Below are 18,725 nucleotides of genomic sequence, written 5' to 3'. Positions count from 1 at the left end.
TCAGATAATCTGAAGCTTTGCTGACAATCAAGTCACTACTTGGAGAAATAAAACATTACAGTAAAAGAAGGAGTTTCAGACAAGCAAAAGCATTGCTTTCACTTGTTAATAACAAGTTACTATTTTGTGACTAAGGCAACTTCGATACCTGCTTAAGAGGAGATTACGATACTTGGTTATGTATTTTACACTGTTTCTTACGTTAACATTCCTTTCATTGAAATGCTATTAAAGGAGAACTTGGACCTTCATTAGACCACTTGTCAAAAGAACTGGAATCTGAATTGAACCAAAATGGTTAACCATGTTGTTATTAAGAATATATGTGAGGTATGAAGCTGGAATCTAGATCCAAATGTTCCAGAGAAAAACACCATAGCACAGGCTCAAGGTCTTAACAATAGCACATTGTTGTGCTCATCTGATTCCCCTAGGCTACATAACTTGCTATTGCAGACATAACAGGCCTGATACTAGGCCAGAATTCACTTAGAAATGTCCCTCTGCAGATTTAGAGATAGAGTTTCTTAGTTGCAACTTTTTTTTTTTAACATATTATGTAATAGAAGAAGGAATCAGCTTGTCACTTTTGGCTGACTTTATAATGATCCTGTCTATTTCTTTATCATTTATGTTTCACAGTACTTTTTTTTTTTTATTTCCCATCAATCCTTGATTTTACATTTCACCCATTTTCCTTTCTCTCTCCATAATATCTTTAAAAGATCTGTGACGTCATTTCTAAATGGGAACAAGCTTTAAAAGAATTGCATCCTGGTAAATATGAAGGTGGCACAAGAATTGTGAAATTGACCTATAAGAACAGGTACTGTGTTCCCTTTGTTGGCCTCACTACTGCTGTTAATGAAACATTTGTAGAATGCCTATATGCAGTATGCACATACAAGAGGGTACACAATCTAGAAGTAAACCTAAAAACACACTGCAATAGTGGAATAGTCTTAAAATGAGTTAAAGAACTAGTACAGTGAGACACACTTGGCACAATTTAATTTGCCTAGATCCTAAAATGTAATTAAATAACATTAGGTGAGAGGATGAGAAACCTGGGGAAAAGAAAAAAAACAAAAAAACACCACTGTAAATGAAACTTGCAATTAAGTGAGGAATTGTGAAGTTGAAAAGCATACAAGAACAACATTCTAAATGGCAGTGACTGTAGAGAAGACGTGTAGTAGCAATGCCCAGATTTCATAAAGAGAGAAATATTAAAAGCTAGATGAAAGATAGAGAAGAAAAACTATGAAACAAAAAAAAGACAAAACAAACAGGAAAAAAAACCACCTGGAACGAGTTCATCATTTATAATAAAGACAGGAATTCTGAATTAAAGTGAATAGAGATCAGTATATGGGAACAAGTAATGGCCTTCAGCACGCAAATTCCACTTTCAGAGGAAACAAAGCCTCACCAAGTTTCAAAAAGCCATAAAGTTTTGCATTGAACACAAATATTTTGGTGACCGTAACGATACAAATACATTTCCGGGAACTTTATTAGTCAGTATAACAGCAATAGAAGCAGAAGTTATTACTTTTGACCAAGAAGTTGTTTTGGATTTTTTTAAGAAGGGAGTCTTTGCAGTATTATTTTGTTGGACTGGAATGTGCCTAGACTGGGCACCAAGGATTTTGATAACGTCTTTCCAAGGTTGGATTGTTCTGAACTAAAGGACCCTGATAAAACATGTAAGGCCATTATTGTCCTAAGGGTGGTGTTAGTCTTAAAATGGCATAAAAACTGAAACAATGATCCACTGGAATGAATATCTGGTGTGGCATCCTACAACAAATGGTCATCAGCATAACTTTAAATTAGTATTTGGATTACTTGAGCAGTAAACAGGCACGCATGAGAAAGCATTCCCCACACTTGTATCTCCAGCCTCCATTAGTCATATTGCTGTACCAGATCAAAGAAATAAAGTGTAAAGAGAATAAATCAAAAGCTTCCTAGTACTATTGCAAGAATACTGCTTTCACTTTTGCAGTAAGGCCTGGTAATTGGGTTTCTTATTTCCTGCTGAAACAAACTGGAAAATTTGCAGTAACAATTTCAGAGTAAGCAGTCAAAACAAAGTTGGCAAACCTAACAAGTTTTCTTCAGGAGTTAGACTCTGTGATCTCCATTGGTACCTTCTGACCCCTACAATTCTGTGAAGGCTGACACATAAGAGTTCACACAGTTCTTCTGCCTTACAGCAGAAACAGCTCTATATTCTGTGATAAGCAGAGAATGACATCTCTCAAGTTTTGCCTCAATGGTTAATAGGAATGATGTTGATCTACCTGTGTTTGATAATGCTTTGCTGCCTTGACTTGGTTGGCTCACAGAGTTTAAATAGCTGCCAAAGCTAAATAGCGTGTTTTGAGTCTCCTTGCCTAAATCTCAATCATAAGGGAAGTACCTTAGCATCTAAACCTCTCTCTAATCACCTTCTAATACACAAAAGTCACTTCAGATGAAAAACAAACAAAACACTTAATTTGATTCACCTTGAACAAAATTAGAACTCTATACTCGATTAGTACATGATATGTTTTTACCTTTACAATCTTCTACTTTTTAGGGTGTATTTTCGGAGCCAAGCTAAAGGTGAGACAGACCGGGAACGGTTGCTGCTGGCCTTCCAAGTCAGCAATGAAATAGCCAGTGGAAGGTTTCCAGTTAATAAAGAATTAGCTCTGGAAATGGTTGCACTGATGGCGCAGGTGAGCATAAATGCAGGCAAAATTCTTGCTTCTGTCCTCTAGGGACTGTACCTGTACAGTGAATATCCTTGAGGAAGCAGCTATATTTTACATCAAAAGTGACACTTCTTATCAAATATATGGTCTGAGATGTACCACACCAGACACTGCAAACCTCTACTGAGGGAACACCTTTTGCTGTAGGGAGATTTACTACAGGACAAGCTCTCTTTTCCTTCTGCAGAAAAGGACTAGAAAATACAGTGAGGCTGGACTATCCCCAAAACTGCTTTGATTGGGCCATACTAGGGATATTGAAATATTGCCACTATTAGAAGTTCTCACAACAGTAAAAGCTCTCACCATTGCACTGACAACAGCCGCTTACTCAGAAACAGCATTTTTCAGGATTCTTCATTAAATCTCTAGGCTTACATTTAGCATTTTACCAAATAAAACAAACAGGAAGAGTTGTGGGCATGATGGACAGAATAATCATTTCTCGCTCAGCTGAAGCCGTTACATTTGTTAAAGGAACATAAACTGAGGTGAAGAAGCTGGAAACACTATCTTCTCTATTTACAAGTAGATTGTTGTTTGAATTGGCATGTTGAAAACAAAACTCAAAAGCTTAGCAGTTATACAGAACCATCTTCCTACAGGTAGCTGCCCCAGATTTTTATTTTATTTTATAACAACAGTAAGAATTCCTTGAGCAATCACATCCCCTATAGCTGCTCTGTTATGCATTTAGTATGGTAAATGCTATAGACAAAGATTGCCCATCCTGATGGTGTTGTTTTGCAGGACTTGTAAACACAATAGGTTCCAGCACAGGAATCCATGGAACATTCTATTGTACCAAAATCTTCATCACTGTGTTGCGCTACAAACCCTAACATTCTCTTTTGTGGTGTAAGGATAAGCAGTGGCAGATACAGCTGCTTTATACCAGTTTCAGATCACCTAAGAAAGGCCACAATCCAGTAATAAAAGAGGAATTGCTTACCAATTTTCCCAAGGATAAGGGCTTGTTGAATACTCCGAAAGTGACAATCTCTGAGTAGAAATGCTTCCCCTAGGGCCGCTGGCCCTTAAATGAGGTTAGGAAGGTTCTGGTTGCACACATGAATTGCTTCCACCTGAGCTCCCAGGGCTGGCTGCACCCCTTCACCAGGTGCTCAATCACTGGTTCAGACTGTGACCCAACTGTTCCCATACAGGTGGAATATGGGGATTTGGATCGGCCAGCATCTTCAGGTCCTGGGGGAACAACACACTCCAAAATGCAGCATGTTCTCCATCAGGTCTTGGATAAATTCTACCCCAAACACTACAAGAAAAACATTGCTCCTGAACAGCTCAGGTAAGCTGTATGTTCTCTTGCTGTCTTCATACGTAAGTTGCAAGGAGCCTTGTCAAGCTTATTTCAGTGTAGAAGATTAAGCAGAACACTAGTGTCAGAAAAAAGGTGCCTTTAAAAAAAATTTAAAATGTAGTTAACTCATACAAAATCAGCCAAGTCATCATCTAACTTTCCCCAAGTCAAGACATTTAAGCCTATGATGAACACTGTGAATTTTTGTTTTACTCTTCCCTGAAGTCTCATTTGAATCTAGTTGCCTGACATTTGCAACATGTCATAATGCCAGCACATACAGGCTGCTTCAAGCTATGCAACAGTTCTGGTAGGATGCATTCTAGCAGGGCTTTCTGATGTCCTGACTTGGAAATTCTCACACAGTAAGCAGTGGCCTCAATTACTCAAGTGCAGAATTCAGACACTGCCATGGATCTAAGTTGTGTTTTAAGAGAGAACTGCGATCTCACTGACCCAAGTCTACTTAGGGGTGCAGAGGTGGAACTAACACAGTTATCTAGTGGAGACAAATCAAGAGGGAATTGATGTGTGTTGTTAGTGCATCAAGAGCACACCACAGACAAGATTAAGGTGAGAGTACAACTGAATGTGAAGCTGGGTAGGATTTTACTGCAATGGCTGCTTGTCATTGCAGTTGTTGAGTATATACACCAATGAACAACCAGTATGCACCTGGGATTCCTGGATATTACAGGACAAGTAGTAGCAAAATAACTGCAGTAGTAGAGAAACTGATAAAATAAACTCAGTTTGTACAACCCAGCCTAACTGACATCGTGCTTGTGTAGAATAGCCCCTTGGAATGAGAGGTACATGTATTTATTGGCATAATTTTACGCAAGTTCCCTTGAAAGACTTTATTAAATAGTGCTGTCTTGTGTCTTGGACTCTGAAAGGCAACTGGCTGACAGGCTGGCAACAAAGTGGATGGTGCTGCAGGGATGTTCTCCACCAGAATGTGTTCGAATTTATTTGACAGTGGCCCGCAAATGGCCTCTCTTTGGAACCAAACTATTTGCTGCTAAGGTAACAAGAGTGCACTTTTTTTTTCTTTTCCTAAGAATGAACTCTTTAAGCAGAGCCATATCTATAGTTCTGTGAACACAGATGTAAAATGTTCCTACAGGAAGAGGAAAAACCAAACAATGCTCTGTTCCCAGCAGTCCTAGTGCCACATTTATTTAGGAAGAAGGAAGATAAGTACATTTTAGACACTAGGGGTTGCTAGCGTTCACTTCATAGACATTGAAGTTTTTCTGACTATCAGTTCAACACGGTACAAAATACTACCTCTAAGCCCTTACCAAAGCTTTTACACATAGACGTTTCCTTGGTTATAAAGGCTGCAATAATAGCTTAAAAAATACTATTTACATATCCCTGCTTGGAAAAAAAGGTAGGGTCCCCCTAAATCACACCATGCAGCTGATTCTAGCTGAAAGCATGACTGTTTCAGTCCTGTTCTCTCACTGAGTTGGTTGCTTTTCTTACCACGTTAGAGGCTAGCAGTGCTAATGTCCTGCTGCAGAAATAGAAAAAGTAAAGCATACAGTGGCTAAACCATCAGCCTGTGGGCATCAGCAGAGCAGCAAAGAATCAAAGGTGGGAATAGTTCTTCCAGAAGCTTGTACTATCCCTCAGCCCAGCCCAGAGCAGAGCTCTGTACCTATTACCCTTTCCAGAACTAATGTCTGATATCTTGTTTTGGCATTAACCATCTTCCCCAACCCAAAATAACTTTTCTCTATTGAAAGCCTGATAGTGTCTCGTCTATGGTTAGTGTACCTTGCTTGGTAGACAAAGTTGTTATATAGTTACTGAATAAAGCCTAATGATGTAAAGAGAACCCCAAGTAAATATACAAAAAAGATTTTTAAAAGAAAGCTAGTGCTTTCCCCTTTCAGCATTAAGGCAGAAAGATTATTGGTATTTAAGGCTACTTGACACTGAAGAATAAGAATGCAGAATAGTTATACCAACAGTTTAAATAACGTTGGTATTCCTGATAACTACCATATTCTGTAATTTTTCAATTGTGAAACAGACATATAGCAGCAAATTTCCAGGAAAGATTCATGGTATCAGACAGAACAGACAATTGGCACATTTGACAAAATCAGTAAGAAAGAAAATTGCATTGATGTGATGACTGCATTGCTACTATTGAAGCCAATGGGTTTTACTGCCTGATGGATGGCAGCAGTGCAGGAACCAGAGCAGAACTGCTATTCTGTCACTGTTCCAGCATTACCCTCACTTTTAACTACACTGATGCAATGGTGACAAAGATTTTGTGATTAAATTCCACTCATATACTGCTAGTCTCCCAGTGTCTATATCAGTCTGAAAATATTATTCTAGATTTTGAAAGAAATCCTCTTAAATGTCGAACCAGCTCAGATCAGGAGGTCTAGAGGATTCTTTCACCGCCACTTTATCCATAAAACTCAAGTTGTATATAAGAAACTGCTTCTTTGCAGTATTCAAGAAATATCTAAACAATTTTTTTCTTTTTCTCTAGCCTATTTCACCTTCCTCATTAGAAGACTGTCCAGTCTGGATAGCCGTGAATGAAGATGGTATCAGCATACTGGATTATAACACTATGGTATGGTGAGGAACACTGCTTAAAAAAAATATCTCCCACAGGAAGACCTTCCTACTTAAAGTCAGTAAAAGTTTGTGTTTAACTTCAAATGGATCCAGAAGTTAATTTGTAGAAGTCAGAGATGAGGAAGCAAGGGCTGTGTTTTACAGCAACATAAACAAAGGAAAATTACAGCTTTGGTGTAAGGTAAAGTTTCATGAAACAGCTAACTGCCTCGTTGATGGGCAACAAACAAGCACAGGCATCTTGCAAAATCTCAGTGGTATGTGCTTGACTACTGCTGCCTGGGATTTAACAAAGCTCTGAAGCATCAAGTCATGCAGAAAGCTAGGAAAATCCTAGAAATGCAACTCTTTTGAGATCTCTCTGCCAGCTGTTATTTGTATGGCCAGTTGCCTATTACTGCTTGCAGTAAACAGCAAATACACTAGTTTGAGGTGACCACTTTTCCTTTTACAGAAGTATGATTCCTCAACTCTTTGTTGTCTGCAGCACTTGAAGTTCACTTACTCATACTCTTCTGTGCTGACCTTTGGAGGCTGCCGAGATGACTTCATGATTGTAGTCAGTCAAACAAAAGAAAGTAGTTCTGGAAAAAACAGCACAGAAAAGCTTCTTTTCACAATGGCAACTCCAAAGGTAATTACAAAATGAACAGTGAGTATCTTTCCAGCTGGTATTATCTAAGCTGGGCATTTTGAACAAGCCCTGGAGTGCAGTAGTTTTGGCTGCTGCACTAGCTATGTACAGTCAAGAAATTCCTTGTAAACCATACCATTTAACTGAGAGACTTATTCTACTTAACTCATATAGACAGACCTTCAATTCAAAACTTAACAACTCCATGTGAGAAAAAGCCTTTTGCAAAAGTTATGTGGTCAAAACATAAATAAATCAAAGGACACTTTTCCCTCTCCTTGACTTAACAGTTAATCATTTTCTTTTCCTCCCCTAGATTGTTGAAGCAACACTTCTTATCGCCACCTATATTAACTCCCGTTCAACAACTTCGCTCCTAGCCTCAGCACAACCCTCCCGAAGCACACCACCTGCCAACAGGCTCTGGGACACTGAAAGTCAGTGCTTTTTTCCTTCCGTGCCCCGAAGCACTAAGGGGCCCACTCTGCTCTGAGGGCTCATTCCAATTTGGGACTTTTTAATTTGTGGGGCTGTGGTTTGTAGTTGTGTTTTCCCCATTGCTCTGTACCAAATTGCAAACTGCTACAACTCTGCCAGTTGCACACCTTGTTTTAGTGTGGGCTCTGGTTCTTTTTCCTTAATAACAGACTAAGCTCCTTAGTGCAGGCTATGTAGGGGGTGGTGCAGGAGTTTCCTTTCTATACCCTGCTCCATCCAAAATAACCAAGCTTTAGGTCATTTGCTTGCATGGTGCTCCTGTCACATTGTATCTTATCCTCTTTCCTTGAATGTATTTTTCCATCTCCTGAGTTCACAGCCTTGTTTACAAGCACATATGTTTTCTTTCGTCCTTCCCATTTTCAGCTTTGCACCTGCCTTTAAGTCACTGCACTGCATTCCATGTCTGGAACCTCAGCCCAGTTCTTAAACTCATAGTGATCCCTTTTCCTAATCGGACCCTTTTGCTTATTCCCATTATTTCTAATAATCTTCTGTTTACATCAATCACTGACTTGCTCACTCTTTGCCTGAAAGAGACTGCAGCCTCTGCAAGGCAGGTCTGAGTGGTGTGTAGGCTTGAATTTGATGGAAGTGGACCAAGCACACAGTCTCAATAAAATTAAAGACAGGTGGTTCCAGATACTGTGCCACAAACCAAGTACAAGGATGCACCCTGCTGAATACTGCCCAATAAGGAGCTGCATAACACTTCCTTGTAGAGTAGATAGGCACTGACAGGCTATTACCAGAGTGTGAAGATTAATATGATGTAGTTTGATCGGGTAGTTTAGACATAGCTTTAGTTCTGAGCTCTGGTTATGAACAGCCATTGTATTTAAGTTTTGACCTGTGTTAAATTCACTGCTGCTACTCTCATTAACAAGACAGTCCTTTTGAAGAGGCTACCGTAGTTTTTGTATTTATGCCCTTGCTTAACACAACCAAGACAATTTATTTTTTCCTGAAGCTACACTGACTTTTCTCCAAAGCTGATTCCAAAATTCAAAGACAGAAACTTTCCAAGTCTCTGCTCCAGACATGAAAGAAAAACAGATATGGTTGAGAGGGAATGGGAACTAAACTGACCAGAAGGTTCTGATGCCATGTCAGGGGGTGATTTTTAAGACCTGGAATCGGGACTATAGGATAAGAATTCAGCAGTTCATGGGAATCTTTTCAACTATAATTTTATGAAGGTTGAAATTGATGTCCTCCTGTGCTGAGGACTCAGAACAGCTGGGATTGGACCAGTGTCAGACGATGCCCTAGCTCCCGCAGGACAGATGTCTTTTGACAGTTGATGCTGCTCTATTCAGCCGACAAACACCAGATCTCTGCTGCAGGGCTGAAAGCATCACATGCTCCACCACCACATACATTCAGACTATTTCCATTAATCACTGTTACAGATGTTTCAGGATGTGCACATGATCTCAGACAAAAGAAGACAAAGCAAGCAAACGTACAATTTGTATGTCTTGCAGCAACTGGAACACTTTCCCAAACCAGCTCTGTCATTCACAGAAGCTGTTCCTTCAGAACTCCTGCATCCTTCATGCTACTGGGTCAGTGAGGAGGTTGTTAGCAAACCTATACTCAAATATTGCTCTTCAGATTTTCCTTAAGGATGTTTTTTTGATCAGTTTCAAGGGGACTTGGTTTTGATTGGGATGCTAAATGGATTTTAAACAAATAAGGGAAATATAGACATGCTTTTTAAGAAGCATATCTAGCTTGAGTTAAGCTATTCTGAGAAGCATCTTAAGAAGAAAGAAGAACTGCCCTTTCAGAAGTACCTGAGTAACTTCATAATAATGCATTCATGAGCAACTTTCTCAAATTAAAACAGTGTGAATCCAACCATTATAAAGAATTCAGCAATAGCAAACCAAAGCTACTGACCAATGAACCAACCAACCATACCGGTGTTTTTTTACTCCCTAGTATCTGTCACCAACCCTGAAATATCCAATACAGAGCACAGCAGATATTGCTAAGGTTTTGTTTCAAGCTTATGGTAGGTATAAAGCCAAAAATTAAAAGAACATGGGAGAACAATCATTCTAATCAGTCCCTTATCAGCATATTTTAGCATTAAAAAAAAGAGTGGTTTGTGGTAATTATACAATAGCCTTGAAATAGAAGATATATATACACAAAGACCTGATTTGTCTAGTCTGTGATGTACCCATTTGTCATGAATTTAAGGGCCACCCCTTAAACTTATTGAAAAAGTAGTTTTCTGAGTCAACAGTAATGTTGAGAAGGCATTGTTTTAATCTTTTTATGTAATCTCCTTGCATACTTCTGATATATCCTCATAGAGTGGTCAGTAGTTTACATTCTCTCTCTCTGATCTTAGCATGGATAAACAAGTTGGAATAAAGAGCATTATTCCATCACATTACTAAGTCTCCTATGACAAACAATTTCTCTGGCATCTGGAGGTCTGTTTGGCAGCCTGCTTCCTCTGTCCCACCAGTAACAAAGGCTGCCCCAGAAAGAGCTGAGCTCAGTTCATTGTCATCTATCCCGAGGATGCTCAAGGCATGAAAGTCTCCAGTTCACTCTGCTCTGGGGCTGCACTTACCTTGTATTGCTTACACCTTTGTCCTCAGAGACTTGTATTGGGGCAAACAGGAAGCAGAAAGGTTGAATAAACAAGAGCTGTCATGGAGCTCATTGTTTTCTGTCATAAATTCATTCTAAGTTCACAAACATTGCAAATGGGACTTCTTCTTTCTTGAAAATATTCTTTAGTACTTGAGTATTTCAGGGACCACCCCACTCCGATGGATGCACATATACCTCCTATTTATAACTTGCTTGACTTTAAAACAAAGCAAACAAATTTAAAAAGAAACCTGTGTAGATACCTATTTTGTATGATTCTTTGATAAAGTTTATATTTTAATCAATGCTTTTGGCAATGATAATTGCAGCAGAATAGAATGAGACGACAAAAGCCTTTGTTTCCCTAACTGCTGTGTATATGTAAAAGGCTGTCTTAGAGATACCGTGAGATTTCTGATCTTAATAAAATGAAATTATCTTGAATGGACTTGTACTTCTTCACAGAGTGAAAGAAACTATTTATCTTAAAAGCCAAAATAGCCCTGAAGTAAATGCATGTGGGCAAAGACTGTGTTTGTTTCCAAAGACATACCTGGTGCAAAGCTGCCCTTCTCTGACTCCTTGATTCTGTCTTCTAACTCGACTTTAGCAGATCACTGAAGTGCACTGCCACATGCGTGGGATGTTCCAAACATAGCTAAAACAATTTTCCAGACTTCTTCCTGTGTTTCAGCTCCTCTTTCATTTCTTCAGTGCACATTCTCTGGACTCTATGAGATGTTCACAGTATAGCCAGTGTACCCAGCAGACACTTAGGCTCAAGTCTGTCCACCCATTCTTCCCACAAGTCTGCAAATCTTCCTGCTTCTATGGACACTCTTCATTGTTCTCAACCATTTCTAATCCCCATGAAGAAACACAGCCTGCCCAAACCAGGCGTATAGGTAGCTCTGTACTCAGCTCCAAGTGCACAAGGTTTTCAGTCAAAGGACCTCCACTGGAGCCACGTTCCTGGAGCCTGCTTCTATTGTCAATAGCCAATTTCTGCCGCTTCCCCAGCTCCTCAGCTTTGCCTGGACTTGCCACCAAACATCAGGTACAGCATCATTAACCTCAGAGGGAGACCTACCAGCTTGAACTGCAACTGAACCACACTTAAAAATCCAGCCAACTCCAGCATTTAAAGCATCTGTGAAGAATGAAACCACTGAAGAAACTAAGCATCTAGACAAGGTTACCTTGTCTTTCACTGCCTTTCACTTCAACAACCAGAATACTCCTGTCATGTGAGCTAACCAGTAAAACTTGGTGGCACAGTGCAAAAAAAATAAAAACCAAAATCATTTTACATCACATGCAGATGATCTTCATGTGTTGACACATCTTAATTCTAGAGTATGAACACAACAGTACTATTCTGGATGCAGATTATGAGTGAGCCTGAGGCTTCTGCCAGCTTGCCAGTTAAGCTCTTGCTTTTTCCAACATTTTCATTGCCTTAATTACTTAAATTAATTACTTAAGGAGTCACGAGGAAAAAGAAAAAAGACAGAAAAATACCAGCTACAGTTAGAGTAACTTTCAGATAATCAACTAAGAAGAATTTCTCCACATTAAGTTATTTTATTCATAATCATTATCACTGAACAACAAATTTTTCTCATATTCTCATAGTAATTGATCCTGCTCTTTTGAATGAGGTTGGAAAGGAGCTCTGGCGCAACCCCCAAAAACCTTGACTCCCATCTTCTCCACAACCTCCCTTTAAGTACAAAAGATAAGACTCTCCCCAAATCCTCTTTTCTCTAGGCTGAACAGCCCCAACCATTGTAAGGGGCTGAAAAATCCTCTTTTCTCTAGGCTGAACAGCTCCATACCATAGTAAGGGGTGCTACATTGTCTGTCTCCAAAATGTCCACATACTGGAGAGCCCAGAAAGGGATGCAGCACTCCAGGCATGGTCTCACCAGTGCTGATGAGGGGAAGGATCCCTTCCCCTGAACTGCTAGCAATGCGTCTCCCATGCAACCCAGGTCACTCTCAGCCTTTTTGCACTAAGGAAACATAGCCGGCACCTGATCAACTTGCCATGTGACCCCCAGGTCCTTATCTGAAATAGAACCAGCACGTACTGGAAGGAACAGCATGGAGTAATTTCTCTCTAGGTGCAGGACCCTGCACATGCCTTCGCTGAACTACAAGGGGTTCCTGTGTTCCCATCTCTACAGTGTGTCTGTGTCCCTCTGAATGGCAGCCCGTGCCTCTGGCATATCAGCCATTCCTCTGAGATTGTGTTATCAGCAAACTCCCTCAGCACTTGTAGGTGCATCCCACCACGTTCCATGGACTTACCAAAGCACAGTTTGCTTAAGTATTTTCTAACCGGATCCTCTTCCCACAAGGGTCTGCCTTGCTCCAGAATTTTCCTTGCTATCTGCAGCCTGGGATTCCTGAAGTCTGGTCTTTCTAGTAAACACTGAAATGACAAAGGCATCCAGGCCGTTTTACCACATCTCTGCACCATTCAGCAGTGGGCTCACACTTTCCTTGCCTTTTTTTTTTTTTTTACTCAAATACTTACAGAAGGCCTTTCCTTTGGCATTTCTAGACAAATTCAATTCCAGATAGGCTTTGGCTTTCCTAACTGCATACCCTGCATGCTTGGACACTGTCTCCATATTGCTCCCAAGGCTACATGTCCTCACTTCTACCTTTTGGCATTTGAATTTTGCCAGGAATAACCTGATCATCCCCATAGGCCTCTTGCCATTTTTGCTCGACTTCTTACTTGTTGGGATGGACTATTCATGTGCTTAGAGAAGGTATCAATCTCAGACCTTTCTTCTCTCTATGGTCCCCATACCGTAGGTCTCTTTCAAGAGGATTCCTGAAGAAACTCAACTATGCTCTGCTATGTTTAATTCCATAGCTATAATTCAAAGCAACAGGATATTTTAATTTTCTGTCATTCTTTTCCCTGTGGGAACAGGAACTTACTGTGCCACCCCAACTGTTGTTTTGATACTCTTTCCAAGAAGTGATTACAAAGAAATTTAAAAAGACAAACAAACAATCTTTTTCTGTCTGTCCAAAGTTACAATTAGTGTTTATCAGAATTCTCAGATCCATGGAAGAGTAAACATGTGCTGCATCTTCTTCTGTCCCCGTGCCGTATTTTTTTTCTAGAGATGCATGGAAAAACCTCTTCTGTCTGACTGTTTAAAAAGTTTTCCTCGCCTGTTTTCATAGCAGACCATTTCTAGGTTCATTTGTGTGCTTCAGCTGACATCTTCTGTAACAGCTCTGTGAGACCACACAGGCGGCTGTTAGCTACAAATTCAATCTTACAACCACGCAACATTTAATTTAAAAAACCCACGGGTCAGATCTGCTTGCTTTCCCATACATCTCTCCGAGTCCTGCTGCAAGTTTTCCATCTTGATTTTTTTTTTTATATTACTTTACTCCATCTGAGTGTGAAGCCGTTTTCCTCTGATCCAGGATTTCGTGACAACTTTTGTACACTTCTATCAAGCAGTCCAGACGCGGTTTGGAACTCTGGAAGTCGAGTCAAACAACACAGAATCACACTCTGAACTCGTTGTGCAAAAGATTTGTCAGACAGAGAAAGGAATGCGGAGACAGCTGACACAAAGCTGATGGCTAGAAGCATGCATGTATAAGAAATGCAACAGTAAGACATCTGTAGTTACTATCTTGCATTAGGTCAACTGAGAATAGATTTCCTTTTAACGTGCTCGTTGAGAACCCATCAAACTCCAGGTTTTTAATGTAAGTTGGTGACAAAAGAAGGTAGAGCTATAGCACAAGCCACAGCAGCTCAGGGATGAAAAGCACCGGTCCCTGAAGCTGCCAGGTTAAAACATGCAGCACCATTCTCCAGCCAGCCTGCCTGAATCTCTCACCAAATCAGAGATCCCCTCCTCTCAACTCACAACATACAGTGAGAATATGGAAGAAAATCCACACCTTCCAAACCATCAGCCTATCAGTGAGGCCATGTTCCCTCTAGAGTCTTCCCAAACACTACACACACCAATCTACCAACCTCAAAACCTCCACCCTGAAGCACTGACCTTCAGGACAAGGAGCTTAGACACTCGGCCCTTAGCCTCAGCTATACTGTCCACAAGAGGACAACTGAAGGTTAACTGAAAGCATCAATTCATTTCACAGTAACAGAGGAACGGTGGTCAAAGTATAATTTTTCATCATTTCTACCCTGGACCAGCAAAAAGGTGAAAGTTTCCCAGTCCTGCAGTCCCTATGGTCCCATGACTCTGAGTTCCCAAAACAGCATTACTGTGTAAAGTCCATCTAATGCCTTTCCCTGCAAGCGTTGCTTAAGAGAACAATAGGTCAGCTCAGTGCAAAAGTGTTCCTGGGCTCAGTGACATGGTAAGTGATATTTCTGAAGGCTGACATGCCTTAGAGGAATGAAGACCCGCTGAAGGAGATGCAGTAAAGTTACTAATTACTGCTCCTTCAAAACTAAGTAACTTTAAAGTGAAAATTACTGGCAGATGATGGACTGCAAACTGGCACAGCTCTTTCTGTTTATCCTTTGCTGGTGGAATCAACTCCACCAGTATCAACGGATAAGCTTATTCCTCTAAGTGTTTAGCTGAAGACCTAACTACTGTATCCAGTCATAAACTGCATGTGACTACAAAGTGATATTCACAAGCAGTCGGTGAACAGAGAGGAAGATAAACACAACATCAGCAGTCTAGACTGTGAAGTATGTCTGTACTGCATCTATACTCAAGGAGCAGGGTACTGTTGTGTTAGGAACACTCAGGGAGAAAGAAATTCCATCCCCAAAACAGGATTATAAACAGCCAAAACAGGTTAGCAAGAGAAGAGAAAGGAGTGGGTATAAGTAAAGCAGGGTATGAGATAGACAGGGTGTGAGTAAAACAAACAAGTTATTATACATTAAGCAAACTGCTCACAGCTTGTACTGTGATCTCTGTCAGCAGCTGTAGGGGAAGTTACTGCTGCAAACCATAGAGATTTTTATAAAATCTTTTTGGCGCAGAGAGCTGAGAGAAAAATCAACTACAACGCTATAATTACAAAGGTAACTCTGAGCATGAGATTACACAGAGAGCAGTGCAAGTCCTCGTTACCCTCCATGAGCCAAAGACTTCTGGTTCAAGCAATCTGCTGCTCAGGTTCAGATTTACACAGCAGCCCATTCTCTGCATGGAGGACAGACAAACAAAACCTCCCCGGTGCTTAACTCTGTGAGACTTGAGTATCACTCACAGCACACCACTGAAAGATCCCACTTGAACGTGCAGCCAATGGAAGGCAACTGTAATCAGCTACATCTAGTGGAACAAAGACACGCTACGGCATCTGACATGCACACAAACCACAGACTTGTACTGGCCCACTGTTCAGTCACACTCACCTGAAAGAGTGGCACAACCTCAGACACTCCCTGAGGATCCTGAGGGTCCCGCAGGAGGATGCACAGGTAATAGATAACTTTTTGCTACAAGACAGACAGACAAAACAATTGAAGTTTGAAAATGTTATCAAAGTGCCCGGAGTCATCACAGAAAGAGGACTCATTTCAACTCATTGGGCAGAACCAAGTGTGTGACATTTTTTAAAGATAAATCAGCAGAGACACCTGTTTGAAGATGTTTCTCGTTTTGCAACAAGATTATGAATAAACTTGAAGTCAGTCCCTTTCTCTTTTTTCCTGTTTGTGTTCAGCCTTAAAAATATGAGGATGGTTTTGCTCTAGTGCCATCTCATTTTTAGTTAAAATGATGGCAGCTGGATTTTCAGAAAACCCATCCTTACTGTGCAACCATTCTTCACCCAAATCCACGAGTTACTGAAGTTCAAGATATTACTAAACACAGTAACAACAAAATAAACAGGAAAAGAACAACAAACAAACAGCACAGGAATTAAACATTCCTGCTGACTATGCCTTTCTCTGATGCTTTTTTGATGCATACCATTTTACTAATTACCTGTTTTGCCTTTCTAAGGAGTTACACAATGTTGGAACATGTTGAAGATTGTGGGGACTTAGTAAGAATTTGTTTTCATCTATGGTGATTTCACACACGTCAGTGACAACGTGTGCAACCTCAGTTCTCTGAAACTGTTTGAACTCAACAGTGATGGTAGCACAGCCCATCAAGTCTTACATAAAACTGAAAAGAAAGTGCAAAGGCTTTTCTGCCTCCTTGCATAAAATGAGAAACCTTTGTTTCCTTCTGCTAGAAAGCTTTATGCAGACTGGTGTAAATCGCCAGGTCTTCTCTTTAGGTACAACAACTCTCTTTTGGATAAGTCTAGGAGGAGATGACTTCGGGCTCAGGTAGATTTATCTGCTGGATTTATGGGTGTCACTTTAAAGAGGTATCGCAGCAGCCTGCTTCAGCTTTTTACAAAAGTTGTGGCTTTCCACCCTCCCCTCGACACAAGCAGTCTAGTACAGTACATATGCCACTTCCCAATCACTCCAGACACAGTCAATTCTACATATTTGTATTTATGCTGCTGTGTTCAACTGCACTGGTAAACCACTCCTGTGAAAGCACTGACAGATAAACAAGAAAAACTGTACGATTACCATATGGATGGCTTCATTGATAACCACATCCTTCACTTGGCTCATCTCAATGAAGGTCGTACTCTCTTTCCCTGAAGCATAGGATGAAGTCAGCTGAATGCCAAGTGAACCCATGACCAGTAGGGATTCCTGGTCAATTTTCACACAGTGTAGATAGATGATCAAGCCGAGCAGCATGAGGAATATAGCGGCAGAAAGCACCACACTATTCTGAAACACAAACCAAGCAGACAGAGCTCTAGTCTTAAAACTAATGGAACTTAGACCAATACATAAATAAATACTGAACAGTAAATCATGATAAGATGGCTACAACGAGATTTTACATAGATGGAGCCCGCTCACTGAAAAGGCTGATGGATATGTGCGTAACAGCACTGAAGTCACTGCACACTGGCCTTCAAAGGATGGTCTGAAAGAAATGCTGAAATGGAAATCTGCAAGAACATTGTATTCCCTTGTAAAGTCACCCATCCAAATGCGGTTGACAACAGTGACGGTATATTATACAGGTATCTGTAGGGATAGAGAAATGCTGTTAAATGTTTACTTGAACTAAGGATGGTGACTGGAAGAAGAAACTCTCAAAAACCACTGGCCTGGGCCTACTTAGGAGATTCAAGTTTTCTTCTTACCATTCAAACTTTGTCTCCCTTCCCTTAAACATCAAACTGGAGAATGTATGCTTTCTCCTGGGCTTTACCTGGAGAGAAATTGTCTTTTGCATGCTGCAACCTTGGGCTTGCAGCTACTTAAAACAGCAAATAAGTTTAATAACGTGTGTCCCATAAGTCATTTCTCCTCAGGAAACCGGCAGCACCAACTGAAGGCCTGGTAACGAAGCCTAAAGGTCTTCAACCTACAACTGCTTTCTGGGAAGGGTTTCATAGAGATCCACACACCCATAGGTCTGAGTCAAACCCGACACTCCCTAAGGAAGTGCACGCCTCCCTCCCTGCCATCGTTCCGTGGGTATGACCACCGAGAACCGAATGGCGGTCTCGACGCGCACCGGGACCGAGCGCAGCGACGCGCGGGGCCCGCGTGGCGGCGCCCGCCGCCCTTCTCCTGTGGAGTCCCCGCGAGGAGCCGGGGCGGGGCGGGGCGTGCGTACCTCGCAGAGCACGAACAGGCCGTAGGCCGCCAGCCAGACGGCGGAGGTGACGGCGCTGAGCGAGCGCAGCTGCAGGCGGGGGCAGCGCACGGCCAGCTCCCGGCACGAAGCGCTGTGCTGGCGGCACCGCAGCGCCAGCGGCGCGCCCGATGCAGAGCGGTACCGCCGCTCCGCCATCCGCGCGGAAAGGAAAGCAAAGCGGGGAAAGGAAGGAAGACGAGGAGGGGAGGGGCGGCGCGTGCGCGTGAGGCGCGGAGCCGCGCGAGGTTGGCGTGCACGCGCTGCCCCGCGTGCCTCTCACCGCGGCCGAGCGGGGCGGGTGTTTTGCTGCCCGCTCGTCCCCGCCGGTAGCGGCTTTCTGTGGGCAACCGTCTGCAGCTGTAAAAAAAAAAAACCCAAAAAAAAAACCTCACATAGGGTGAAAGCGGCACGGTGACACTGGGGGAATTAGGCGGAGGAGGGCCGCCCCACCCAGGGCAGGTGCGCGACCCCCCGCGCCGGGAGTGGAAAAACCCCAGCGCGGGGCGGCTGCACGAGGAGGGGCCGCCGCCCGCCCGCCCTCCCCGCGCGGC

General features: G+C 41.8%; 2 protein-coding genes across 2 annotated transcripts in view; one reads left to right on the top strand and one right to left on the bottom strand.

Annotated features, from left to right (window-relative positions):
- PLEKHH1 (pleckstrin homology, MyTH4 and FERM domain containing H1) overlaps positions 1–10,905 on the top strand; it is a 43,491-nt gene extending 32,586 nt beyond the window's left edge. The window contains exons 22-28 of the mRNA XM_065754706.1: positions 726–826; positions 2,591–2,732; positions 3,935–4,077; positions 4,989–5,118; positions 6,614–6,700; positions 7,193–7,339; positions 7,656–10,905. Coding sequence (XP_065610778.1) covers positions 726–826; positions 2,591–2,732; positions 3,935–4,077; positions 4,989–5,118; positions 6,614–6,700; positions 7,193–7,339; positions 7,656–7,832 — 927 coding nt within the window. The 3' untranslated portion in view covers positions 7,833–10,905. The remainder of the gene's footprint in view (positions 1–725; positions 827–2,590; positions 2,733–3,934; positions 4,078–4,988; positions 5,119–6,613; positions 6,701–7,192; positions 7,340–7,655) is intronic.
- A 2,871-nt stretch (positions 10,906–13,776) lies between these two features.
- Positions 13,777–18,339, bottom strand: PIGH (phosphatidylinositol glycan anchor biosynthesis class H). Its single transcript, XM_065754704.1, has 4 exons — positions 18,154–18,339; positions 17,040–17,249; positions 15,855–15,938; positions 13,777–13,972 (listed from the first exon to the last, which is right to left on the bottom strand). The coding sequence occupies exons 1-4, from the start codon at positions 18,328–18,330 to the stop codon at positions 13,871–13,873; spliced, it is 573 nt and encodes a 190-aa protein (XP_065610776.1). The 5' UTR covers positions 18,331–18,339; the 3' UTR covers positions 13,777–13,870.
- Between the last annotated feature and the right edge of the window lie 386 nt (positions 18,340–18,725).

Source organism: Cyrtonyx montezumae, unplaced genomic scaffold (genome assembly GCF_038088225.1).
Source record: "Cyrtonyx montezumae isolate F1298 unplaced genomic scaffold, pur_monq_1.0 scaffold_10, whole genome shotgun sequence".
Taxonomy (NCBI): Eukaryota; Metazoa; Chordata; class Aves; order Galliformes; family Odontophoridae; genus Cyrtonyx; species Cyrtonyx montezumae.
This window is presented reverse-complemented; position numbering and strand designations above follow the sequence as displayed.